Source organism: Cervus elaphus, chromosome 23 (assembly GCF_910594005.1).
Source record: "Cervus elaphus chromosome 23, mCerEla1.1, whole genome shotgun sequence".
In the NCBI taxonomy this organism is placed as follows: Eukaryota; Metazoa; Chordata; class Mammalia; order Artiodactyla; family Cervidae; genus Cervus; species Cervus elaphus.
This window is the reverse complement of record NC_057837.1, coordinates 52,173,321-52,199,560: the sequence shown is the minus strand read 5'-3', so window position 1 is coordinate 52,199,560 and position 26,240 is coordinate 52,173,321. Positions and strand designations below refer to the sequence as shown.

General features: G+C 46.5%; 1 protein-coding gene across 4 annotated transcripts; it reads left to right on the top strand.

Annotated features, from left to right (window-relative positions):
* Positions 1-6: 6 nt before the first annotated feature.
* Positions 7-25,873, top strand: VPS16 (VPS16 core subunit of CORVET and HOPS complexes). 4 transcript variants are annotated; one of them, XR_006337054.1, is made up of 24 exons: positions 7-189; positions 19,314-19,402; positions 19,660-19,757; positions 19,845-19,973; positions 20,054-20,198; positions 20,323-20,438; positions 20,539-20,661; positions 20,787-20,842; positions 21,196-21,285; positions 21,373-21,467; positions 21,623-21,699; positions 22,139-22,270; positions 22,356-22,483; positions 22,614-22,649; positions 22,843-22,951; positions 23,112-23,246; positions 23,342-23,450; positions 23,540-23,637; positions 23,717-23,824; positions 24,137-24,214; positions 24,311-24,480; positions 24,562-24,663; positions 25,405-25,508; positions 25,623-25,764. XR_006337054.1 is itself a non-coding variant. In XM_043883885.1 (24 exons), exons 1-24 carry the CDS (start codon positions 137-139, stop codon positions 25,765-25,767), a joined length of 2,520 nt encoding a protein of 839 aa, XP_043739820.1. In that variant the 5' UTR covers positions 7-136; the 3' UTR covers positions 25,768-25,873. The 4 variants fall into 4 exon arrangements, 1 of the variants encoding a protein (XP_043739820.1); XM_043883885.1 differs by having other exon boundaries at positions 24,562-24,658; positions 25,623-25,873; XR_006337055.1 differs by lacking the exon at positions 25,623-25,764 and having other exon boundaries at positions 24,551-24,658.
* The last annotated feature ends 367 nt before the right edge of the window (positions 25,874-26,240 follow it).

Genomic DNA, 26,240 nt, shown 5'->3' with positions numbered 1-26,240 from the left:
ACTGCCGCCCACAGCGGTGAAGGCCGGTGGCCGCGGCCTCATCACGTGACCCGGACGGGCGGAAGCGGAAGTGCCTGCCTGCCGCCCAAGCTGGGCGGGTGTACCTGGCGCTGGCAAGCAGCAGTTTGTTGCAGCCATGGACTGCTACACCGCGAACTGGAACCCACTCGGGGACTCTGCTTTTTACCGGTGAGCCGCCCAGCCCTCCTGCCCACGGCATGGTTACCCCACTAGCCCTCCGGCTCGAGTCTTCGGGTGGAGCCGGCGGCGCGCGACCCCGCTTCTACTGGCGGTGGATCTGCCCCTCGCCGGCGCTCGCCCTTGTATCTGCCGCTTAACGCGCAGCCTCCTAGGGCCGGTCCTTCCCCTTCTGCGGAGAAGGGAAATGAGACAAACCTGGTCACACAAGTAGGGGCACAGCCCAGCTCAATCCCAGGGCTGTCACCCTCTGGAAGAATGTTCACATCACACTGTGGGTGGCTGCCCTCTGGAGACAGTGAGTGCTTTATCTCTTGTCGGGAAGTGCTGCTGAAGTCAGACCGCTGGATGCTCCTGGGGGGCGGGGTTGCACAGCTTGCAGGTGACATTACTGACCAACGCTGGGAAAAAGCGAACTGTCAATAAATCAGGCGGCGAGTGAGCATGCCCTGCTAAGGTCAGCCCTCTCATGGGAGTTGTGGAGTCCTTAAACCACTAATCTTTCTAAACTGTAGACTGGTCATATCATTACCCTAATTATAAGTTTTTGCAGTACTTTCCCTTATAAGATAAAGTACAAATTCCTTACCATGTTATATCTATAAACCGGCCCCATTTGTCTCTTCGGCTTCCTGAGTTGTTACCCAAAACTGTGTTCAGTTGGGCAGAACAAGATCTCAACACACCGTGATGTTTCCTGACTCCCTGTGTTTGCACCAGCCTGCAGTTCCTTCTGTGGGCACTGCCATTTTCCTCTTTACTTCACTGGAGAATTCTAGCTCATCCTTCGGGGCTTAATTTAAGGGTTTTAATCCCAATAGAGTTGACTTTCATCTGACTTTCCTTTGGGTCTCAATGCTAAGGTTGTTACTTATGACACATTAGGGCAATATTTGTATAGGTTTCTTCTGCTAAACCAAATTCCTTGAGGGCTGAATGCATATTTCTTGCATTTCTTTATCTCTTATGTATTTAGAACAGTGCCTGCTATGTGCATGCATGCTGAGTTGCTTCAGTTGTGTCCGACTCTTTGTGGACTGTAGCCTGTCAGGCTCCTCTGTCCATGGGATTCTCCAGGCAAGAATACTGGAGGGGGTTGCCATGCCCTTCTCCAAGGGATCTTCCCAGTCCAGGGATTGAACCCTTGTCTTCTGTGTCTCCTGAATCGGCAGGCAGGTTCTTTACCATTAGTGCCATAAAGTTTTTAAAAAAATAACTTTGTTCATTGCAATTGAAGATCACAAAGAAATCACATTGGAGTCTTATTTCAATAGAAGACAGCTGTTCATGCTAGTGAAACCATATACCATTGTTATGCACATATTAGACTTCTCAGTGTAATTTTTGATGCATAAAATGTCAGCACTTAACACTTCTGAGATGGACAAATGCCTTGATGCAATTTTTAGATATCCATTGCATTTGTCTTTTGTTTCTAATTCTTATAAATATTCCTGTACATTGTGAAAAAATCGGCAAAAATTTAGTGTGATGTCAGAAGGAAATAGCTGATTTAAACTATTTTTGTGGAGAAGGGGTGTCACTTGACATGGGTTGCCATGTAATTTAGTGTTTACAACACAACATATACTTTTAAAACCATTGACTTGTATTACTTTTGAAAATATGTGTTGCATACACAGGCTTGTGAGAGTACTGAAAATGATGACCTCATTACCATAGAACTTCTGTTTATCATATGAAGTCTTAGCTTTGTTTATACACTAATAAAATTTTAAATGAGTGTAAGTGTTGAGTGCATGCTATAGACATGACCACTGTTGCTACCCTATCCTAGCCTACCCTGTACTTCCAGAAAGGAGTAGAAGTGTTAGCCCTGCTATAGAAGATGTATTATTCTTGGTAATGGGTGTTGAGCCTTTCTGTGTACTAGACCGACAGACAAAAGTGTGCAGACAGAAGTGTGCTCAGTTGTGTCAGACTCTTTGGGGACCCCATGAACTGTAACTCACCAGGCTTCTCTGTCCATGGAATTTTCCAGGCAAGAATACTGGAGTGGGTTGCTACTTCCTGCCCCAGGGGATCTTCCTGACCCAGGGATCGAACCCGAGTTTCTTGCATCTTCTGATTGGCAGGCGGAGTCTTTACCACTGTGCCACCTGGGAAGCCCTTATAGGTTCTCTGCCAGAGTAAACAAATATTTAAAGTATAGGTGCAGATACTTGGTTTTATTTGTATTTGTGCATAGTCTTATGCCAGAACTTAAAATGTTCAAATAAGTGAATGAATGATAAACAGGTGGCACACATTTCAAGTTCTGTCTACAGGATAGGATTCTTTTGCATCTGGAAAAATGACTAATTTGGGAGGGTAAGGAGAGGGAAGGTGTTGGTTCTTGTGAGGCTTGAGAATTTTAGCCACTTTTATCCTAAAAACCAATTTGGGATAATACCATTAAATAATGTTGCCCAACCATTGCCAGGCAGAATGTATATTGGGCCAGTAGAAAAACATGGGCCCTTTCTGCCCTCAGAGCCTACAGCCAGCAGGGAGATAGTTGGTACCCACTAATCATTCTATTTGGGGCTTCCCTGGTGGCTCAGTCAGTAAAGAATATGCCTGTGATACAGGAGACCAAGGTTCGATCCCTGAGTCAGGAAGATCCCCTGGAGAAAGAAAGGGCAACCCACTCCAGTATCTTGCCTGGGAAGTCCCATGGACAGAGGACCATGGCAGGCAACAGTTCATGGGGTCACAAAAGTTGGACGTGACTTAGCAACTAAACCACCACCGCCAGTGACTCTATTTGGTCTTCCTGATGGCTCAGTGGTGAAGAATCCACCTGCAATGCAGGACACGTGGGTTTGATCCCTGGCTTGGGAAGATCCCCTGGAAGAGGAAATGGCAATCCACGCTAGTATTCTTGCCTGGAAAATCCCATGGACAGAGGAGCCTGGTGGGCTACAGTACATTGGGCTGAAAAAAGTTGGGTACTACTGGCCACATTAATGACTGTTTGATCATGAGCACTGCAATTGGGGCTTCCCTGGCGGCTCAGATGTAAAGAATCTGCCTGTAATGTGGGAGACCTGGGTTCGATCCCAGGGTAGGGAAAATCCCTTAAAGAAGGGGATTTTCTCCAGTATTCTTGCCTGGAGAATTCCGTGGACAGAGGAGCCTGATGAGCTAGAGTCCATATTGTCACAAAGAGTAGGACATGACTGAGTGACTGACATTTTTTCACACTTTTCACTGAGGTAAAAGGTTATGTAGGACCCTCAGGAAGCATATAACAGTTTGGTAAGTCAGAGGTAAAGAAGACTTTCTGAAGGAGACAATGCCCCATCCAGAAGATAGGAAGATTTAAATACAGGGAATGGGATCCAAGAATATATACAAAGGTCCTGAGGCGGAAGAGACAGGGACACTCTCAATGACCTAAATAGAGCCAGTGTGTTGCAGTGCTACACTGTTGCATTTGTCCTTTGTTTCTAATTTTTATAAATATGCCTGTACATTGTGAAAAAAATGGCAAAAATTTTAAGGCAGTGAAGTCAGTGGGAAGTAACAGTGATTTAAACTATTTTTGTGGAAAAGGGATGTCACTTAACATGGGTTGCCATGTAACTTAGTGTTTACAACACAACGTATACTTTTTAAAATATTGACTTGTATTACTTTTGAAAATATGTGTTTTTCAAAAGGCAAGGGGCCAGGACAAGAGACAGGTAAATGTCTTCTCCCAGTAGCCATACCCTATAGGGCCTTATAGACCATTTTTATTTGAAGAACGATGGGAAGCCTAAATGAAAGGATTAATGTGATTGAATTTGCCTGTGTGCGTGTGCATTTTAAATTCATTCTGGAGGCAATGGGGGTGGGGGACAACTTGAAAGGTGCAAGCAAGAATGGAGCCAAGGGAGACTAGGTTATGTCTTAGGTTAGGAGGCTCATGGAGTAGACCAGGGAGAAGTTGATGGTGGTGAGCACTAGAGATGGAAAGAAGGGGGGCTGTCTGGCAAATGGTAATGGCGGAAAATTGAAGGAGACTGTGATGAGTTGCATTTGATAGGGAGGAAGAAGAGCAGTGAATCCAGGATGACTTAGATTTGGGTCTTAAAAATAATGAGAAAGGAAGAGTGAATTTGTTGGGGGAGAGAATGAGCTTGGTACTGAATACAGTGTATCAGGTACTTTAGAAACATCTATATAGTGAAAGAAAGGAGACTGAAGATACTACATTTTGTACTCTTCATAGAAGAAAGGTTAGCTATTTTAGTAGGTTTTATGGGTTGGTATGTTTGTTTTGCATGTATAAACATGAACTGTTAAAAAAACTGTGGTTAAATACACATAATATAAAATTTACTATCTTACTCATTATAAAATATGATCTAAGAGTGTTAAGTATATTCACATTGTTGTGTAGCCAATCTCCAGAACTTTCTCATCTTGCAAAATTGATTCATTAAATATTAACTCCGCATTCTCCCCTTGCCCCAGCCCTGGCAGCCACCATTCTGTTTTGTGTTTCCATACATTTGATTACTCTAGATAGCTTGTGTAAGTGAAATCATAACAGTATTTGCTTTATTTTGGCTGGCTTAGTTCATTTAGCATACTGCCCTCAAGATTCATCCGTGTTGTAGAATGTATCAGAATTACCTTTTTAAGACTGAACAACATTCTAATGTATGTATACACCACATTTTATTTGTGCATTCATCTGTCAGTGGACACTTGGGTTACTTCCGCCTTGTGGCTATTGTGAATAATTCTGCTATGAACAGTGGTGTGTGAATATCTCTTTGAGATCCTATTTTCACCCAGAAATGGAATTTCTGGATCATATGGTAATTCTGTGTTTAATATTTTGAGGAACTATTCTACTGTTTTCCATGACAACTGCCCCATTTTACATTTCCAGAAACAATGCACAAGGATACTGTAGTAGTATTTTTTGTCTTTTAGATTATTTCTTTATTTTTGGTATGCTAGGTCGTTGTTGCTGTGCATGGGCTTTCTCTAGTTGCAGCAAGCAGGGGCTGCTGTTTGTTGTGACGCACAGGCTTCTCAATGCAGTGGCTTCTTTTGTTGCCGAGCATAGGTCTAGGGCACTTGGGCTCAGTGTAGTTGTGATGCACAGGCTTAGTTGATCTGTGGCGTGTGGAGTCTTCCCGGACCAGGGATCAAACACACTTCCCCTCCATTGGTAGGTGGATTCCTATCCCACTGGACCACCAGAAAAGTCCAGTAGTATTTCTTTTTAAAGCAGTCTGGAATCAAGGGGTTATAAAGAATCCATACACCTGCCAATGCAGGACACGTGGTTCAATCCCTGGGTCAGGAAAATCCTCTGGAGAAGGAAATTGCAACCCACTCCAATATTCCCAGGATTTTTGGGAAATGCTGTAGACACAGGAGCCTGGCAGGTTACAGTCCATAGGGTTGCAAAGAGTCGGTCACGACTTAGTGACTAAACAATAACGAAGGTGGTCTCTCTTCAGGGCCTGGGCATTTTGGAATTGATGGAATATTCCCCATGCTAAACCTAATGTGTTTCTTCCTTCTCAGTGTTCTGATAGCCCAGCCTGGGTAGGCTGGAGATCATCTGTTTTCACACAGCTCTTCTCTTACTGCAGTGAGTCATGCTTTTCCAGCAGTTCAGCTGCACTGCAGCAGGGATTTTGTCAGTGCTTCATGGAGGGGCTGGGATTGAAACCTTCCCTGCTGACAAAGGGTGTCTAGTCAAAGCTATGGTTTTTCCAGTAGTCATGTATGGATGTGAGAGTTGAACCATAAAGAAGGTTGAGTGCTGAAGAATGAATGGTTTCTAATTGTGGTGCTGGAGAAGACTCTTGAGAGTCCCTTGGACTGCAAAGAGATCAAACCAGTCAATCTTAAAGGAAATCAACCCTGAATATTCATTGGAAGGACTGATGCTCAAGCTGAAGCTCCAATACTTTGGCCACCTGATGCAAAGAGCTGACTCATTGGAAAAGACCTGATACTGGGAAAGATTAAAGGCAGGAGGAGAAGGGGGCAGCAGAGGATGAAATGGTTAGATAGCATCACCAACTCAATGGACATGAATCTGAGCAAACTCTGGGAGATGGTGAAGGACAGGGAAGCCTGGCGTGCTGTAGTGCATGGGATCACAGAGAGTCGGACATGACATAGTGACTGAATAGCAACAGGACCTGCTTTAGTGATTTTCTGGTATTCAAATCCAGGGTCCATTTACTGCTGCTATGGGAATTTCCACTTCCAGGACCTGCAGGTAGAAGAGAAATATGTAACTGGCCTTCCTCACTGAAGATATGACCTATCCTTAGAAAGTTCTCACTTCTAGACTTTTCTAAGATGCTGCTCTCTCTGCTGCTCTTACTCTGCCCATCTGTACTCCATGCCAACCTGTGGCAGAGCTTGAGTCACCTCACTGTCCCTGAGAAGCTTTCTTTACCTTGAAGGCTTGAGGAGGTGGCCCGTACTTTGTTGCTCTTCACTCCTTGAGCCTCACTCCTGTACCCCTGCGCCTCTTTCCCACTCCAGTCTATGTCGATGCTAATGTCCTGGACTGCAGTTGAAGGCTCCTTGATCCTCCCAGTTGCTGACTTCACCTCATGCTTCCCAGAGAGCTGGAAGTAATGGCCTAGAAGGGCCTAGGCTTCCCTGACAAAATCTGCCTGTTGTGTTCCCAGCCTGCTGAGGAGATAGGCCCCCACTTCCCTGTCTTCTGAGAAACCATGCACCCTCTACCTACACTCATGGCGCCTCAGGTTTCTCTGGCCATTCTTGCACAGGACTCCCTGCGTCAAGGTCACCCAAGGTGCTGCTGCATATACCTTCCTAGGGCAGATCTCCATTGTTTCTGGCATGGGTTCTTTGAATTTGATCTGTATTTTAATAAGCAGCCAGGTGTTTTTTCAGTGTAGGCCTCTGCATTGTTTTCCACCATCCCTACCCATAAGGGCTCACTATCAGATCTCAACTACTATATTCAAATCTCCCCAGCCTAACAGAAAATAAATTTCCCTATTCAAAAAATCAACAAAGCCCTTTTCAGCTCATCAAGGGTCTAGAAACTGCCATCTGTACTCGCTTCCATTTTCTCTCTTCCCACCAACCACTCACTTAGATAATCACAATGGTGTGATCACTCACCTAGAGCCAGACATTCTGGAATGTGAAGTCAAGTGGGCCTCAGGAAGCATCACTATGAACAAAGCTAGTGGAGGTGATGGAATTCCAGTTGAACTATTTCAAATCCTAAAAAGATAATGCTGTGAAAGTGCTGCAGTCAATATTCCAGCAAATTTGGAAAACTCAGCAGTGGCCACAAGACTGGAAAAGGTCAGTTTTCATTCCAATCCCAAAGAAAGGCAATGCCAAAGAATGCTCAAACTACCGCACAGTTACACTCATCTCATGCTAGTAAAGTAATGCTTAAAATTCTCCAAGCCAGGCTTCAGCAATACATGAACTGTGAACTTGCAGATGTTCAAGCTGGTTTTAGAAAAAGCAGAGGAACCAGAGATCAAATTGTCAACATCCGCTGGATCATCGAAAAAGCAAGAGAGTTCCAGAAAAATACCTGTTTCTGCTTTATCAACTATGCCAAAGTCTTTGACTGTGTGGATCACCACAAACTGTGGAAAATTCTGAAAGAGATGGGAATAGCAGACCGCCTGACCTGCCTCTTGGGAAACCTGTATGCAGGTCAGGAAGCAACGGTTAGAACTGGACATGGAACAACAGACTGGTTCCAAATAGGAAAAGGAGTACATCAAGGCTGTATATTGTCACCTTGCTTATTTAACTTATATGCAGAGTACATCATGAGAAACGCTGGGCTGGATAAAGCACAAGCTGGAATCATGATTGCTGGGGGAAATATCAATAACCTCAGATATGCAGATGACACCATCCTCATGGCAGAAAGTGAAGAACTAAAGAGCCTCTTGATGAAAGTGAAAGAGGAGAGTGAAAAAGTTGGCCTAAAACTCAACATTCATAAAAGCAAGATCATGGCATCCGGCCCCATCACTTCATGGCAATTAGATGGGGAAACAGTGGAAACAGTGTCAGAGTTTATTTTGAGGGGCTCCAAAATCACTGCAGATGATGACTGCAGCCATGAAATTAAAAGACGCTTACTCCTTGGAAGGAAAGTTATGACCAACCTAGATAGCATATTAAAAGCAGAGACATTACTTTGCCAACAAAGGTGCATCTAGTCAAGGCTGTGTTTTTTCCAGTAATTATGTATGGATGTGAGAGTTGGACTATAAAGAAAGCTGATCACTGAAGAATTGATGCTTTTGAACGGCGATGTTAGGGAAGACTCCTGAGAGTCCCTTGGACTGCAAGAGATCAAACTAGTCCATCCTAAAGGAAATCACTCGTGAATATTCATTGGAAGGACTGATGCTGAAACTCCAATTCTTTGGCCATCTGATGCGAAGAACTAACTCATTGGAAAAGTCCCTGATTCTGGGAAAGATTAAAGGCAGGAGGAGAAGGGGACAACAGAAGATGAGATGGTTGGATGGCATCACCAACTTGATGGACATGAGTTTGAGTAAGCTCCGGGAGTTGGTGATGGACAGGGAAGCCTGGCTTGCTGCAGTCCATGGGGTTGCAAAGAGTCAGACACAGTTGAGTGACTGAACTGAACTGTGTGGTATTCATGCTGCGTCACAGCTATAGGCCATTGTATTGGGTTGTCTGTTACGAGGGAAGGGAAGTTGAGATTGACAAGTGTTCTGAGGCTGATGGCCTTATCCTCTGCTATATATTCGTGCTTCCCCCTTGTGACAAGCAAGTCTGTGGAATTGACACTGGTAATATTTCTATGATTCTGATTAGGAGCTACCATACAGTGACTAAATAGGGGAAGTTTAGCCTAAAGAACTATTAAACTATGATAGCAAAGTAGCTATAAGATAACACTGTCCTTTCCTGGGGGCTGAGGATAACGGAAGGAAAAGTTGGAAGGGGGGTGCCCTCCCCAAGCAAGGTTCCGACCTTGCTGGAGAAGGTATAGTTGCAGCGCACTGAGAGGTGGGAGAGTTGCTGGTTTGCTGGGCCAGATCTGGTCCACAGTCACTGGATAAGCAGGAGGCAGCCCTCTTGGCCATGAATAGGTGGCAGGTGAGCCATAGCTGGTGGCCAGGTTCGTGGCCTTGCGCAGGGAGCACCAGGCTGAGCAGGAGACCTAGAGCCTGCAGTATCTTGTGGAGAGAACCACAGGAAGGTCGATGGCCAGTCCAGGCCAAGGTTGTGAGGGATTGTGTGCTCTGGGTGCATGGTTGGGTCGGAGTGTCCCCAGATACCCTCATGCCCACACTGCTGACTGATCTTACAGCTGCTGGAAACAGCCAGAGACCCCCTTCCTCCTACAACATCCCATTTCTACTGGCCAGCTACTGAGAAAGCTTAACATCTAGCTCACTATGGAGCACATGTTGAAGGTTGAATTTGGATCTGGGAGGTAATAAATTGATAACTAGCAAAGTCCTTTCTGTGGCTGATCAGCTTCGACAAGCACCCTCTACACACTTTTCAACTCCCTCACAATAACCAAACAGCTCTGTATTTCTGCTTCACGGGATACTACCATCTTTCTTATAAGTATACTACTCTTTCCCCAAATGAGGAGACATACTGTCTTAAGTCATTGTATCAATCACTATATGAGTTACTCCTCAAAATGAATTACAATCTTACTGAATATTCTGTTACCTAAAAATTGAGTTTAAAAATTAACCTTCAATAATTTGTGTATAAAAATGGCAAGGAGAGAAGATAATGGTTAGTATATACATATAAACACAAGCACATGACAAACACAGAGGAAATGCACAAAGTGGCTACAGTCTTCATTTCTGTAGCTGTTCACAAGATCATAGTTAATACCTATGGCTTCCTTCTTCAACTGCCCATCCCATATTTCCTTTGCCCTCAGCCAGAACCTTCACTGCTCTGTTCTTTACATAGTGAAGTGACCCAAACCTCAGTCATTCTGCTTTTTTTTGATTGCTGAGGTTTTTCATTAACCTTTTCCGTTAGACATGGAAGTACCAAGAGGTGCCCTAGAAGATCCCCTGGGTTTTAGACAAAGTCCTCCTTGCCTCCCTTATGTAGTAGCAACTTGATTTACCCTTGGCCCTCAGGATAATTACTTCAGCCAGTGGATTAACCCCATTTTCTTGCCTGTTGCTTCAGTGGCATAAGGAGCCCCAAATGGCAAGGTAGCACTCTTACCTTCCAGTTGAGTGGATCCATTGTTTTTATCCCCTGATGGAAACATTCTTCCCTTGGTGACTAAGCTTTACAAATCAATAGGTCTCAAAGTTAGTGAAAGTGGAAACAATATTTTAAATTTTTATTAAAAAAATTTTTAGCTACCCTGGGTCCTCATTGCTGTGTGCAGGCTTTCTTTAGTTGTGGTGCACAGGCCCAGTAATTGAGGCTCTCAGTCTCTAGACTGTGGGCTCAGTAGTTGTGCACGGGCTTAGTTGCCTCGTGGTATGTGGAATCTTCAAGGACCAGGGATTGAACCCATGTTCCCTTCATGGAGGGGCAGATTCTTAACCCCTGGACCACCAGGGAAGTCCTAGAAGCAGTATTTTAATGAGTCATTAGGTTTGTAACTGAGAGGAGCCACTCCCACTTTCACCCCTTGATTCCCAGTCCCCCATGTTGTCTGTCCAGTTAATCCCGTGTAATGGTCTTTGATGCAAAGCCTAGACTTGCATCCTGTAAGACAGAGTCCCATATTTTTAGGTTACTGTCTCCCAGTTGGTCCTATAACTGAGTCATCAGTACATTTAGACCAGCCACTTCCGGGTAATGGGATGTAAGGTAAGGCTAGTTGATTCCATGTACCTAAGCCCACTGCTGCAGTTCCTTTGCTATGCAGTGAGATCCTTGATTAATTGCAAGGCTTTGCAGACTGCTGCAGTGGTAGGTGAGACATTCCGTAAGTACATAGATGGTGGAAGTTTGCTAGTGCAAAGGCATTACAGGTAAAGACAAATCTACATTCAGAATATGTATCCCAATGAAGACAGAGCTTTCCCTCCTCCATGGTGGAAGAAGTCCAGTGTAATCAACTTGTAGGCTTCTCCCCCAGGAACAGTGCCATTTTGGGGCCACATATTGATCTCTGCTCTTAGCCGATTACTCAGCTGGTAAAGAATCCACCTGCAATGCGGGAGACCTGGGTTCGATCCCTGGGTTGGGAAGATCCCCTGGAGAAGGGAAAGGCTACCCACTCCAGTATTCTGGCCTGGAAAACTCCATGGACTCTATAGTCCATGGGGTCACTAAGAGTCGGACACGACTGAGCTTGTTTCACTTAGCTGATAACCACTCAGCAGTAGTGTTAGCCAGGTCAGCTGTGGAGAGGGAGGCTCCCAAGACGTCTGCCTCAAGTGAGGTCATCACAGGGTTTTCAAGCAGAGGAAGGCTAGTCTTCTCAACACAGGAGGGCAAGCTGCTTCCACTGTGAGGAAGACCCACGATGACTTGGGGTGTTCAAGATTGTCAGCTTCCTCTGGCTCTAACCAGTTATCTTCCTTCCATGTTTCAGGATTCCTTTCTTTTCTAATTAGTGTCTTAACTTTCACATGAGAGATGGTGTGCTGGAGAACTTAACTGTTATTGTTTAACAACCCATACAATTAAACTCTTTGATTCTCAGCAGTACCAGCTGTGTGACTACAAGAAATAAGAGATTCTTTTAGGCTGTTACAGAAGCTTTCTGCTTCTTAGACCATGACTTGAGCTGAAAGTTAATGGACCTAACCTTGTCATTTTGTTTTTGTAAATGTTCAAGTGCACTCAAAATAACTCATCCACACCATGGCCCTTGTAATCATCGTTATTGCCATACAATCAAGCACAGAAGTCATTCCCAAAGCATGTGTTTGACTTGGCATTTCACCACATTGAACTGCAGGTTTGGTTAATTGTGATGCTGCTGCATGCAGTGGGTTACTAGCAAACTAGTAACACAGTAGGGAACACAGCACTGTACCCAAGCCCAAGCACATGAACATACCAGTCCTCAAATCCCATCTTTAGAGTCAGGGAGATCCCCTGGAGAAGGAAATGGCAACCCACTCCAGTATTCTTGCCTGGAAAGTCCACGGACAGGGGAGCCTGGCGGGCTACAGTCCCAGGGGTTGCAAGAGTCAGACACGACTTCGCGGCTAGCTACCACCACTACCACTCCTGGGGCCGCTCCCTGCCCCAGGTAGTCTGGATCCAGTGAGGAGACGTAAACTGTGAAATTTCAATAAATAGAAGGGATTACTATACTGTGACAAAGATTAACTAAGATGTGAGAAAAGTTTATATGGTAGCTCAGGACTAAGGGAGAGTACTCAAGGAACAACAAACTTGGGAGGGAGGCCCTTCCCCAGGCTGGGGTTCAGGCCTCAGAGAAAATGCAGTCGCAGACCACTGGATGGCAGTGAAGTTTGCTAGTTTCCCTGGGCCAGAGCTTCTCTGATAGCTCATTTGGTGAAGAATCTGCCTGCAATTCAGGAAACCCTCGTTCAATTCCTGGGTCAGGAAGGTCATCTGGAGAAGGAATAGGCTACCCACTCCAGTATTCTTGGGCTTCCCTTGCAGCTCAACTGATAAAGAATCCTCCTGCAATGTGGGAGACCTGGGTTTGATCCCTGGGTGGGAAGATCCCCTGGAGAAGAGAAAGGCTAACCACTCCAGTATTCTGGCCTGGAGAATTCCATGGACTGGATAGTCTGTCAGGTGGCAAACAGTCGGACATGACTGAGTGACTTTCATTTTCACTTCACTGGGCCAGAGCTGGTCCACAGTTGCTTGGGAAGCAGGAAGCAGCCCTCTGGGTTTCAGAGGGTAGGGGGCACAGGAGAACTACAGCTAGGGGTCAGTGGTGTGGACGTGTAGAGAGAGTTGGGGAGCTGACGCTGGTAGCCTGGGGCATACAGTATCTGTAACGCAAGCCACAACTAGTGACTTGGGTGCATGGTTTTGCAGAGAGGGTCAGTGGAAATGCTTGAGGGCACGGGCAGGGGAAGCAGTGGCCAGGCATCATGGCATGCAGAGGAAGTAGGTCCTGGCAGAGGCAAGAAGCCCAAAAATGCTGTGTCTGTCCAGGGAGTCAGTCTGGACGAGCCTTGGAGGTTGCTGCATGGCCAGGTCAGAGCATCACCAGATGTCCTCACATCCTGGCTTCTAGCCAGCTGCCGGGCTGGAATCAGCAGGAGAGCCTGTTCCTCATGCAGCGTTCTTTCAGCGCCCTCTGCTGAGAAGGCTCAACATCATGCTCACTGTGAAGGAGAAATGCTTAAAAGAATACCATCTGTTATCACAGAACACATATGGAAGGGAGCTGAGCATCAGTGAATTGATAACTGGCATGCTAGGTCTTTTTAAACATCTATCTTTCCATCAGATTTCATCTAAGGATTTTAATAACAAAATACCAGAAGAAATGCATATGTGGTATAAGTTCAAATAAATAACAAAAGTGTATGGGTAAAGCAGTAAAGAATCTGCCTGCCACTGCAGGTGTGGGTTTGATCCCTGGGTTGAGTAAGATACCTGAAGAAGGAAATGGCTACCTACTCTAATATTCTTGCCTGGAAAACTCCATGGACAGAAGAGCCTGGTGGACTATAGTCCCTGGGGTCGCAGCGTCAGACATGACCTAGTGATAAGGACCAGATATAGCCTATATAGCCAAATTGTCCATCTCCTTATTCCCCTCCCCCATTTATCACCTTCTCCAGAGATAACCACTGTCTCTCCATACTGGCTTAGTGTGGAGGCCTATGAGAGTTTTTCTTTGTATTGATACACATACAAATGAGTATATGTAAATATGCCTGTAAAAATATTTACTCAGTTTTTTATTACATAGTGGACTCATATGGTTCATACTACACTGTATTTTGTCTTTTTTAACAATATATTTTCGAGATCACTTCATGTCAGTATACACAGTTACTTTGTTAATGGGTGCAAAATATTCCCCAGAATGGGCATACAATGTTTATTTAACCAGTCTTGTTTGAATGGGCATTTAAGGAGATTTTTTTCCAGGATTTGTTTTTTTGGAACTATTTTAAACAGTGCTGCAGTGTATTCATACTTTTGTGTACTTGTGCAAGTAGTTTTATAGGTTAGATTTTTTTTTTTTTTTTTTTGGTTAGATTTTTGAAAGGAAATTGCTAAGTTAGAGTGTGTACACATTTAAAAGTTGGATACATAGTGCTTCATTTTCTTCCATAAGGGTTGAACCATATTACACTCCCAATATATGAGAACGTTTTCATTTTTCCATACCTTCGCAGTATTGCATGTTATTTATTAATCTCTTAATTTTTGCTATTCAGATGGCCAAAACATCAAAATAACTTTTAAATTCATATTTACCTAGTTGTTAAGTATGTTTATTCATACCCTTTGATTATTTTTCTGTTGTTTCTTTTGATTTGTAAAGGAGCTCTTTACATGTTCTCCATAATAACTCTTTTTTACAAATTTTCTCACTGTGATCACTTGACTTTTATGTATTAATTTTTATGGAGTGCTCATTTTATTTAACCTGTGCTCTTTTCAAAGTGAAAGTCTCTCAGTTGTGTCTGACTCTTTGCGACCCTATGGACTATATATAGTCCATGGAATTCTTCAGGCTAGAATACTAGAGTGGGAAGCCTTTCCCTTCTCCAGGGGATCTTCCCAACCCAGGGATCAAACCCAGGTCTCCCGCATTGCAGGTGGATTCTTTACCAGCTGAGCCACAAGGGAAGCATGTGTATTAATTTTTAACATACATATGTTAAAAGTCCAGGTTATAAAATCTATCAGTCTTTTCCTTTGTAATTTCTGGGTTTTGTGTCTGGTGCTGGAAGAATTTTCCATAGTTAACATTATGAAAATATCAGCTTTTATAGTCTCAAGTTTTTTATGTTTCATTTTAAAATATTTTCACATAGTTATGATACAACCTTTGATCATTTTTCTTTTCACTTTTTTTTTTACAATTAATTAGAGCCTTTTGTATTTTAAAGAACAGCAATCCTTTTTCATATGTGTTACATTTTTTCATTTTTTCCCCTTCTCATAGTTTGTCTTCCTAGTTTGTTTTTGATAGATTTCTTTAGCATATAAATTTTTTTTGGCTGTGCCACATGGCATGTGGGATCTTAGTTCTCCAACAAGGGCCGAGTTGTGGCGTCTTAACCACTGAACTGCCAAGGAAGTCTCTATAAAAATTTTTTAATGTTAATTATTTTAATAAATAACTGTGACTGTAGTTTAAAAGCTCAGTAAAGCTCAGTCTCATTCCCATCCCTTCTCTTCTTCAACTGATTCTACCCCTCACCTGCAAGTAATCACTGTTATTAGATTCTTAGAACCTTTCCACAGTCTCTTTTTTCAAGTAAAAGTAAATATAAATATGTATTGTTTTTACACCTTTTACATAGAAGTATACAGAAAGTCTTAATTTGTATTTAGAAGCACTTGTTATTTCTCTTAGTGACTTCCAGACTTTATATCATGTTTAGGAAATTTTTTTTCTACTTTGAGATTGTAAAAATAAACAAGATTTTGTTCTGATATGGCTTATTTTTTAACATTTAAATCTTGAATTTCATCTAGAAAATGTTATTACAGAGATTAAGTAATGAAATAGCATTTATTGTGATTCTTCCTATATGGCCCATTGTCTCATTGCAAGTATCAGCTTGCCCCATCTTTATTATTGGGATGGCCAAAAGGCTCCTTCAGTTTTTTCTGTAAGGTGGTTCTAGCAGCACTTAGTTGTCTTTAACTTCATTTGAAATAAGTTTGTTAGGTTGTATTGTGACAGCTGTCATCAGCGTGCATTTTTTAAAAAACTTACCAAAATTGGTGAATTTTTGTGTAACCATTTTAATACTGATCATAGAAGAAAAAGCAACATTTTCAGCATATTATGCTTTGTTATTTCAAGAAAAGTATGAATGCATCTGAAACCTACAAAAAGCTTTGTACAACATATGGAAACAGTGCTGTGATTGATTGAACATGTCAAAAGTAGTTTGTGAAGTTTTGTGCTGCAGATTTCTCACTGGATCGTTCTCCATGGTCCAGTAGACCAGTTGAAGTTGATGGTGATCAAATCAAGACATTAATTGAGAGTAATCAATGTTATACCATGAGGGAGATAGCCAACATATTCAAAATATCCAGATCAAGCATTGAAAATCATTCGCATCCGCTTGGTTATGTTTTGTTTTGGCTGCATTGGGTCTTAGTTGTGCTTCATTGCATCATATGGGATCTTCTGTTGTGATGCATGGACTCTCTCATTGTGGTTCTCGGGCTCTGTTGCTTTGTGGCATGTGGGGTCTTAGTTCCCTGACCAGGGATCAAACCTGTGTCCCCTGCATTGCAAGGCAGATTCTTAACCACTGGATCACCAGGGAAGTCCCCAGCTTGGTTATGTTAATTGCTTTAATGTTTGGGTTCCCATAAGTTAAGTGAAGAAAAACCTTCTTGACTGAAGAAAAACCTTCTTGACCATATTTCCACCTGTGTTTCTCTACTGAAATTTAATGAAAATGTTCTGTTTTTAAAACAAATTGTGACAGATGATGAAAATTGGATACTGTGTAATAATGTGGAACAGAAGTGATCATGGGGCAAGTGAAATGAACCATCACCAACTACACCAAAGGCTGGTCTTCATCTAAAGAAGGTGATGTGTATTTGGTGGATTGGAAGGGAGTCCTCTATTACAAGTTCCTTCCAGGAAAATGATTAATTCCAAGTACTGCTCCCAGTTAGACCAACTGTACTCTGACAAAAAGCGTCTGAAATTAGTCAGTAGGAAACACGTAATCTTCTGTCAGGATAATACAAGACCATGTATTTCTTTGATGACCAGGCAAAAACTGTTACAACTTGGCGAGAAGTTCTGAGGCATCCACTGTATTCAGCAGACATTGCACCTCTGGATGTCCGTTTATTTTGATCTTTACAGAATTCTCTTGGTGGGAAAAAATTTCAATTACCTGGAAGGTAAAGGGCACCTGGAACAGTTCTTTAGTCAAAGAGATAAGTTTTGGGAAGGACTTCCCTGGTGGTGCAGTGGATAAGAATCCACCTGCCAATGTAGGAGACACGGGTTCGATCCCTGTTCTGGTTAGACCCCACATGCCTTGGAGCAGCCAAACCTGTGTGCCACAACTGCTGAGCCCCTGTGCTGCAGCTACTGAAGCCCTCTCGCCTAGAACAGTGCTCCCCAGGACAAGAGAAGCCCACCACAGTGAAAAGCCCAGGCACTGCAACAAAGAGTAGCTCCCGCTCACTGCAGCTGGAGAAAGCGCACAAGTAGCAACAAAGACCTAGCACTGCCAAAAATAAATAAATAAATTTTTAAAGTTTTGGGAAGATGAAATTAGGAAGTTAACTGAAATATGGGAGAAGGTAGTGGAACAAAATGGTAAATACATTGTTCAATAAAGTTGTTGGTGAAATTGAAAATTGTGTTTTTTATTTTTACTTAAAAAGCCAAAGGAACATTTTGGCTAACTCAGTACAACCTCTGTCTAGTCTCAGGTCTTTTTCTGGACTGTCTTCGCTTCCATTGATCTGTTTGCTTATTCTTGTGCCAAAACAAGTTTTAATTAACTTTAGCTTTTAAGTGTACTTGGTATCTGATGTATATCTGTTTTCATATTTTCAAATGTTCTTAAATATTTTCTCTTTCAGATGATCTTCCTCCTCCACCCCTCAAATGAACTATCGAATCAGTTTGTGCTTCCCTACCCACCAAAAAGTTGGGCTGATTTTTATTGGAATTCTTACCCATCTATAGATCCTTTAGAATATTTCCCCATGGCTTCTCTATCCTTGAGTAAAGCAATTTGATTTTGCTAAAAAGTTTTATTAGGCTTATTCTCGGATATCTTATAGTTTTATTGATATCACAGTTAGGATCTTTTTTAAAGTTATGTTTCTAATTAGTTCTTGCTATTGTATAGAAAACTCATTGGTATAGAGAATATATTGATTTTTGTTCATTACTTAGCTAGCTCTTTCATTGTTTCATAAACTGCTTTGAATTTTCTGAGTTGATAGTCTCATGATTTGTATTGATAAATAGTAGCAATCTCTTTCTTCAAAATGGAAACCTGTTTCTTTTTTTTCTCTTAAATTATTTTGGCTAGAATGCCATTTTTCTCTTGAATTATTTTGGCTAGAATTCCAAGAAGAATGTCAATAGAGATGATGGAGCCTCTCTCACCTTCTGAGATAACCCCACTCTCTGTCTGTGGAGTGTGTTGCTTTCTAAATAAATCCGATTCTTACCTATCCAAAAAAAAAAAGGGAGACGATGGGCATCTTCCTGATCTTTAATGGGAAGGCTCCTGAAATGATCCTAGCTGAAATACCTTCCTTCTTGAACTTTGTCTTCTCTTGTATTCTGGAGTAGTGTCCACTCCTTCTCTGTACACTTTTCCCCACCTCCAACCATCAAATTATGGCATTCCTTAAGCCCCCTACTCTGTCTTCTCATGCAGCACATGTCTTGGTGATCCATATACATTTCAGATTGCAGTCATCTTGTGCCAGTTTGTAATTTCAGTTACCTCCTATGAGTCAAGCATTCACAGATTGGCATCTGGAGCCCACGACTCGCCCAGCTCTGGGCTCACTAACGAGCTCCTCTTGGATTTCTTCCAGGCAGTGTTCACTCAGTACCTCTAAAATTGAGTTCATCCTCAACAGGCTGGAGCCCTGGGTATGAGGCCCATAACCAGATTCAGTGTTAAGAACCAGAAATAGAAGAAAGGCTGCCTAAGCTGAGAGGCCCTCCTGCAGAGTCTTATTTTCTGCCAGTGGAGACCAAGCCAACCACCTCACCCTAGTCCCACCTCACTCTGTGCTCTACTTACTGGCCACATAGCCTGCCCCCCCAACACCCTCTACTTCCTCACCTGCTGTCCCTAGGATGTCCCACACAGTTTCTAGTCCTCACCCTCCTCCTTTCCCCTGAGGGGACCTGTGGAGGTCAGTTGGAAGCATTAGGGGGCACCTCTGGTGCTTACTCCATGTGGATGCAGGGTCGTGACGAGACTGATCTCTGCTTGTCTCTGTGTGGGCAGGAAATATGAGCTGTATAGCATGGACTGGGACCTGAAGGAGGAACTGAGGGACTGCCTCGTGGCTGCTGCACCCTATGGGGGCCCCATTGGTAAGTCACCCCTCTGTCACTGCATGCTTTGGGACCATGGGATGAACTCAGGGTCCTTGTTTCCTGGGGGCCTTGCTGTTGAGTGGTTCTTGCTGGCCTATGCTACCCACCCTCACCCCACCTTACTGAGATGTTTTTAAATGTGGTCTTGTGAGGCCTGCCACATGTGGTATGGGCCTTTGGAACTAGTTCATAGGCCTGCTTCGCATGGAGTGGGCCTGGGCAACTAGGACAGAAGGTTTCTGCTCAAACCACAGCACTGCTGAGGAACCCCTGGCGGAAGGAGAAGCCTGCCAGTGCCCGGCCAGTTCTTGAGATCTACTCAGCTTCCGGGGTGCCTCTGGCCAGTCTGTTGGTGAGCACCCTGCCTTCCCTGTGGCTGGGGCCTTTACAGGATTCTGCATCCTGAGGACAGCCTCTGGAGCCTCTCTCTCATCTGCAGTGGAAGAGTGGGCCCGTGGTGTCCCTGGGCTGGTCAGCTGAGGAGGAGCTGCTCTGCGTGCAGGAAGATGGAGTTGTGCTGGTTTATGGGCTGCACGGTGACTTCCGGAGACACTTCAGCATGGGCAATGTAGGGGGCCCCGGGGGCTGGGGGAAAGGGATGGAGTCTGGGACTCTCTCACTCCCTCAACCTATGACCCCTTTCTCCAGGAGGTGCTTCAGAACCGGGTTCTGGATGCCCGGATCTTCCATACTGAGTTTGGTTCTGGGGTGGCCATCCTCACAGGAGCCCACCGCTTCACCCTCAGTGCCAATGTGAGTGACCTCAAACTCCGCCGGATGCCAGAGGTGCCAGGTGAGCCCTGATACCCCTGGAGCAGCATTCACTGCCCACAAATGTGCCTCCTGTCCATGGGATCATCAGAGGCAGAAACTGTGGGCTCTGGGCGGTCTAAGGTTGTCCTTTTCCATGACCATAGGTCTGCAGAGTGCACCCTCGTGCTGGACCGCAGTGTGCCAGGACCGAGTGGCACACATTCTCCTGGCTGTAGGACCTGATCTTTACCTCCTGGACCATGCAGCTTGCTCTGCGGTGGTGAGGAGCCTTGGTTGGGAGTGAACCGGAGGGACTGGGGGAGCTAGTGGGAGACCCTTAAAAGTCAGTCTGTCTGGTGTTCCCCCTGGCCCTGCCCCAGACACCCCCTGGCCTGGCCCCAGGAGTGAGCAGCTTCCTGCAGATGGCTGTCTCCTTCACCTACAGACACCTGGCGCTCTTCACAGACACAGGCTACATCTGGATGGGGACAGCATCTCTCAAGGTAGAGGGCATCTCTCAGAGCACTATGCCTTGTCTGGGAAAGATGTGTGGGGCATAGGGGAAGAACTTTCCAACCAGACTGGTGATGGCTGGGATAGGGCCATGACATTCCCTGCACTCTTTCAGGAGAAGCTGTGTGAGTTCAACTGCAACATCCGGGCCCCCCCGAAGCAGATGGTCTGGTGAGGATGGGTGAGGGGTGTTGTTCTCATGGAAGTGAATGTGCACATAGCCTTGTCTCCTGGGACACACTGATTCATCCTGTCTACTGACCAGACAAGCAGAGCTTGAATCTTGTCTTCCCTGCTAGTGCACATTTAAGGGAAACCCCAGTTCCCGGTGGGTCCCAGTGTTCCAGGAAGCTGACGGGCACAAGGAGAGAGGGAAGCAAATAAATCAGCCAGAGAAGTGAAATAAAGGGCAGCAAGCCTATGCAGAGTTCCCCAAGGCAGAGTGATACAGACAGTGATGTGGGGACATGACTGTGGGCCAGGCATCCTGTGTGTTAATCCCAGATGTGTGTGTGTGCACTCAGGTGCAGCCGTCCACGCAGCAAGGAGAAGGCCGTTGTGGTGGCCTGGGAGAGGCGGCTGATGGTGGTTGGCGATGCACCGGAGAGCATCCAGTATCCTTGGAGGGCTGCTGAGGGGTAGGGGAGGGGGCCCGCCCCGCCCCATCCCTTGTTACTCTTAGGGACCTTGACCACACTCAGGTTCGTGCTGGATGAGGACTCCTACCTGGTGCCTGAGTTGGACGGGGTCCGAGTCTTCTCCCGCAGTACCCACGAGTTCCTGCACGAGGTTCCAGGTGAGGTCCTCAGAAGAGCACTGAGTGACCGGGTCAGGGGCTCCTCAGCACCACAGCTGCTGGACCAGTGCCCCAGAGCAGAATCAGGGCTCTGAGGCAGGGCTGAGGATTTCCTGACCACCCCCTGTCTCCCACTCACCATTTTCCTCCCTCAGTGGCCAGTGAGGAGATCTTTAAAATTGCCTCGATGGCCCCTGGAGCGCTGTTGTTGGAGGCTCAGAAGGAGTATGAGGTAAAGCCTTGGGCCTTTCCTGGGGCCTCAAGCCACTTGCCTTCCCCTTCCCCTAATTGACCCAGCCCCTGTTTCTGCAGCCAAGTGCTACCTTTCAAGACAGGGGTTCAGGCAGGGCACGGGCTGGGCCAGGCTGGGCTAGAGAGAGCCGGCTCAGTTGGACTGAAGGGACTTGGTGTCTTCTGAGTGGTGATAGGGAGGGCCAGGGAGCCCTTCCAGTCTAGTCACAAATCAGGGCTCTATCAAGAGATCTCAGGGCCTCAGAGAACTGCACTGACTGGGGGTGTGTGCAGACACCTTGGGTGGTGGGCTGAGGGGATTTGCGCTCCGGCCTCTGCAACCTTCCAAACCTGCCACCATAGCCTGAGGGTTTGGGAGCCAGACTTAGAGGTGTTCTTGGTCATGACGCACTGTCCCTGGCACTTTCCCTCCACCCCAGAAAGAGAGCCAGAAGGCAGATGAGTACCTGCGGGAGATCCAGGAGCTGGGGCAGCTGCCGCAGGCTGTGCAGCAGTGCATCGAGGCTGCAGGACACGAGCACTGGCCAGACATGCAGAAGAGTCTGCTCAGGGTTGGCCTGGATGGCAGGGCTGGAGGGAGGGCAGGGTTTGGCTGGCAGAGGGGAAAGCCCTCCATTGCTCTCTGGCTCTTTTCAGGCGGCCTCCTTCGGAAAGTGTTTCCTGGACAGATTTCCACCTGACAGCTTTGTGCGCATGTGTCAGGACCTTCGTGTACTCAATGCCATTCGGGACTATCACATCGGAATCCCCCTCACCTATAGCCAGTATCCTCAAGTGTGCTGACAGGGTGTTTACTTCCAGGGGTGGAAGGGCAAGGGGATGGAGATGCCACCTAAAGGTCCTTGGCAAACAGAACTTACCTCCCAGCTGGATCCTTAACTCGATGAAATACAGATACAAGCAACTCACTATCCAGGTGTTGCTAGACAGGTACAGCAAGCCCAAGGGTGTTGGGCGGAGGGCTGGAGGTGGGCAGACATTACAGCCCCCACTGTGCTCTTGTGGTCACTGCTCGTGATCTGTTTCCTTGGGATCGGGGAGCCTGGGGTTACAGGCTGGGGCCGTTCTGTCCTGTCTCTACCCCACTTTATCCCTTGTTCCCTTTACCTCCCTTGTCTGCCAGGCTTGTGTTGCGGAGGCTTTACCCTCTGGCCATTCAGATATGTGAGTACCTGCGGCTTCCTGAAGTGCAGGGCGTCAGCAGAATCCTGGCCCACTGGGCCTGCTACAAGGTGAGGATATAGAACAGAGTCCAAGGGCAATTCAGGGTTTACAGGCCATGGTGAGGTGTAGGAAATAAGTGTAGGCTGAAAGAGTGGGTCTTGATCAAGGCAGCAGGGGTCGGGGTTAAGGGGTGAGAGCCAGATTGGTGACACTTCCTTCCCTCTCCAGGTACAACAGAAGGATGTGTCTGACGAGGATGTTGCTCGGGCCATTAATCAGAAGCTGGGGGACACGCCTGGTGTCTCCTACTCTGACATCGCTGCACGAGCCTACGGCTGTGGCCGCACGGAGCTGGCCATCAAGGTGTGGGTGCTTAGCCCTCCCTGGATGCTCTGATGTGGGTGTTAGCGGCCCCCGGGCCAGCTCCTCCTCTCTGTGCCTTCCTCCCCATCCCACAGCTGCTGGAATACGAGCCGCGCTCTGGGGAGCAAGTTCCCCTTCTCCTGAAGATGAAGAGGAGCAAACTGGCCCTGAGCAAGGCCATCGAGAGTGGGGATACTGATCTGGGTGAGCAGGGCTTGGGTGAGGACGAGCCTGGGGACCCTGGGCTCAGTGAGGGCTGGGCTGGAGCCCCGTCCCACCTCATCGTCCCACAGTGTTCACAGTGCTGCTGCACCTGAAGAATGAGCTGAACCGAGGAGATTTTTTCATGACGCTTCGGAACCAGCCCATGGCCTTAAGTTTGTACCGGCAGGTGTGTGCAGGGGCCGGGTGGGGTGGAGCCTGTGGAGCCCCCAAGTTGGCCTTGCTGATTGCCCACCTGCTGTCCCCAGTTCTGTAAGCATCAGGAGCTGGAGACGCTGAAGGACCTTTACAACCAGGATGACAACCACCAGGAGCTGGGCAGCTTCCACATCCGAGCCAGCTATGCTGCAGAGGAGGTCTGAGGGCCACAGGGCAGGTGGGGCCCACAAACTGGGCCATTGGTCTGGCTCCTTCTCCAGGAGTCTAGGCCCTGAATGTGCCACACACCCCATTTGATCCTCATTGTGGAGGGAGAGCTTGAGAAGATGTGAGGCGCCACGAGTTGGTCCCAGAGGAGCTAGTCATTCCCATTAGGGACACCAGCTCAGTGCTCCCAGCAGGAAAAGCTGGCACTGGTGACCCTAGGCACAGGGATTGGGGAGAAAACTGCAGCCTGAGTGGTGATGGCCGAGGTTCTTGTGCTGTGAGAGCCCTTTTGGTCTTTGCAGCGAATTGAGGGGCGAGTCGCAGCTCTACAGACTGCAGCCGACGCCTTCTACAAGGCCAAGAATGAGTTTGCAGCCAAGGTTTGGCCCGTTCTTCTCTAAGAACCTCCTCTCCTTACTTCCCAGTCTTCCTTCCTTGTCCCTCTCATCCCTGTCCCACCATATCCCTGTTCCCAGGCTACAGAGGATCAGATGCGGCTCCTACGGCTGCAGCGACGCCTAGAAGATGAGCTCGGGGGCCGGTTCTTAGACCTGTCTCTACATGACACGGTCACCACCCTCATTCTCAGTGGCCAAAACAAGCGCGCGGAGCAGCTGGCACGTGACTTTCGCATCCCTGACAAGAGGTAGTTGAGGGCCTGATCTGCATGTAGGTCCCGGGACCCCCTGCCCCTCCTGCAATGCCTCCATGCCCAGCTTTCCCACAGGCTCTGGTGGCTAAAGCTGACGGCCCTGGCAGATTTGGAAGACTGGGAGGAGCTAGAGAAGTTTTCTAAGAGCAAGAAATCACCCATTGGCTACCTGGTGAGGTGGGGCCCTTCCTCCAGCCCATCTCCAGTGAGGCAGTGCTGGGGAAACGACCAGGCTCCAATGGTCTGTTCACACATTTGCTCAGCTATCCCACAGAACTGGTGGGCACATTTCTGAGTCAGGCACAGGGGAGGATGGGCCCAAGTCTGCCTGCAAATGTTGGAGGAAAGGAGACTGAGCTGCTTTTCCCCAAGGAGGGCCACAGGGGACACTAGTGCCTGAAGGAAAGTCCTGTTGGCGGGGAGGAAGGGGCATAGGGAGAGTACATTTGCAAAGCAGTGGAGGATGTTGAGTGGTTTGTTTTCTGTGGCAGGCAGTTCAGAGGTGTGGTAGGTTGGTCAAATAAGGGCAGCCATAAACTGCCCAAAACTCAGACCCTGGGAAGGCGGGAAATGCCTGCTGTGAGGGGTAACAGTGGATGGTGGCGTGGACGCATGGAAATAATTGATCTCAAAGCTCTAATAGAGCTTGGGGTAGGTTGTTTTCACCCAAAGAATTTTGAGACTACAACTGCTGTATATGTGGGGGGTAGGAATCGGGGGGGATTATACAGACAGAAAGGTATATAAGATACATTGGGATAATGGATCCACTAGGTTTTTGCTCATGGACAGAGGAACTTTTGAGAGCTATGGTCCATAGGGTTGCAAAGAGATACAATTGATGTGACTTCCCACACAGGCTTGCTCATAAGAGGGAACAGGAGGGTTTTACCTGATCTCTTTCTACTCTCTTCTAAGCCCTTTGTGGAGATCTGCATGAAGCAACACAATAAATATGAGGCCAAGAAGTATGCTTCCCGCGTGGGTCCCGAGCAGAAGGTCAAGGCCTTGCTTCTCGTTGGGTGCGTCTGCTGAGAGCCCTGGGCCGCTGGGTGGCAGAGCCAGTGGGCTGATGAGAGGCACAATTTGTGCCCTTGGGCAGCTCAACACTATCTCCCCTTCTGCTCAAACTGCAGGGATGTGGCTCAGGCTGCGGACGTTGCCATTGAGCACCGGAATGAGGCAGAGATGAGCCTCGTATTGTCCCACTGCACTGGAGCCACAGATGGGGCCACAGCCGACAAGATTCAGCGGGCCCGGGCACAAGCCCAGAAGAAATGAGGGGCCTACCTGCTCATCTAGCTCTTCCCACAGAGCAAAACCCAAAAACCTGGGGTGGGAGCCAGGGTTCTGGTTGTAAATAAAGTTGAAACATTTTATAGCAGCAGCCCCCAACCTTTTTGGTACCGAGAACTGGTTTCATGGAAGACAATTTTTCTACAGGCTGGGGGTGGGAGGGGATGTTTTCATGATGATTCAAGCGCATTACCTTTTCTTAAATTTATTTTTTGGCTTCACTGAGTCTGTATTGCTGTGCGTGGGCTTTCTCTAGTTGCAGTGAGTGGGGGCTATTCTTCCTCGCGGTACTCGGGCTTCTCATCATGGTGGCTTCTCTCTTTGTGGAGCATGGGCTCTAGAGCAAGGGTTTCAGTAGTTGTGGCGCATGGGCTTAATTGATCTGCAGAATGTGGGATCTTCCTGGACCAGGGATTGAATTTGTGTTCCCCGCATTGGCAGGCAGATCCTTAACCATT

What these genes read in the sequence shown, in the direction of transcription:
- VPS16 (XM_043883885.1), top strand. Translation starts at nt 137, where the DNA reads ATGGACTGCTACACCGCGAACTGGAACCCACTCGGGGACTCTGCTTTT. An exon ending in ACCCTATGGGGGCCCCATTG is followed by an intron (nt 19,403 to 19,659) that starts GTAAGTCACCCC and finishes CTCAAACCACAG; the next exon opens with CACTGCTGAGGAACCCCTGG. An exon ending in GAGTGGGGATACTGATCTGG is followed by an intron (nt 23,451 to 23,539) that starts GTGAGCAGGGCT and finishes ATCGTCCCACAG; the next exon opens with TGTTCACAGTGCTGCTGCAC.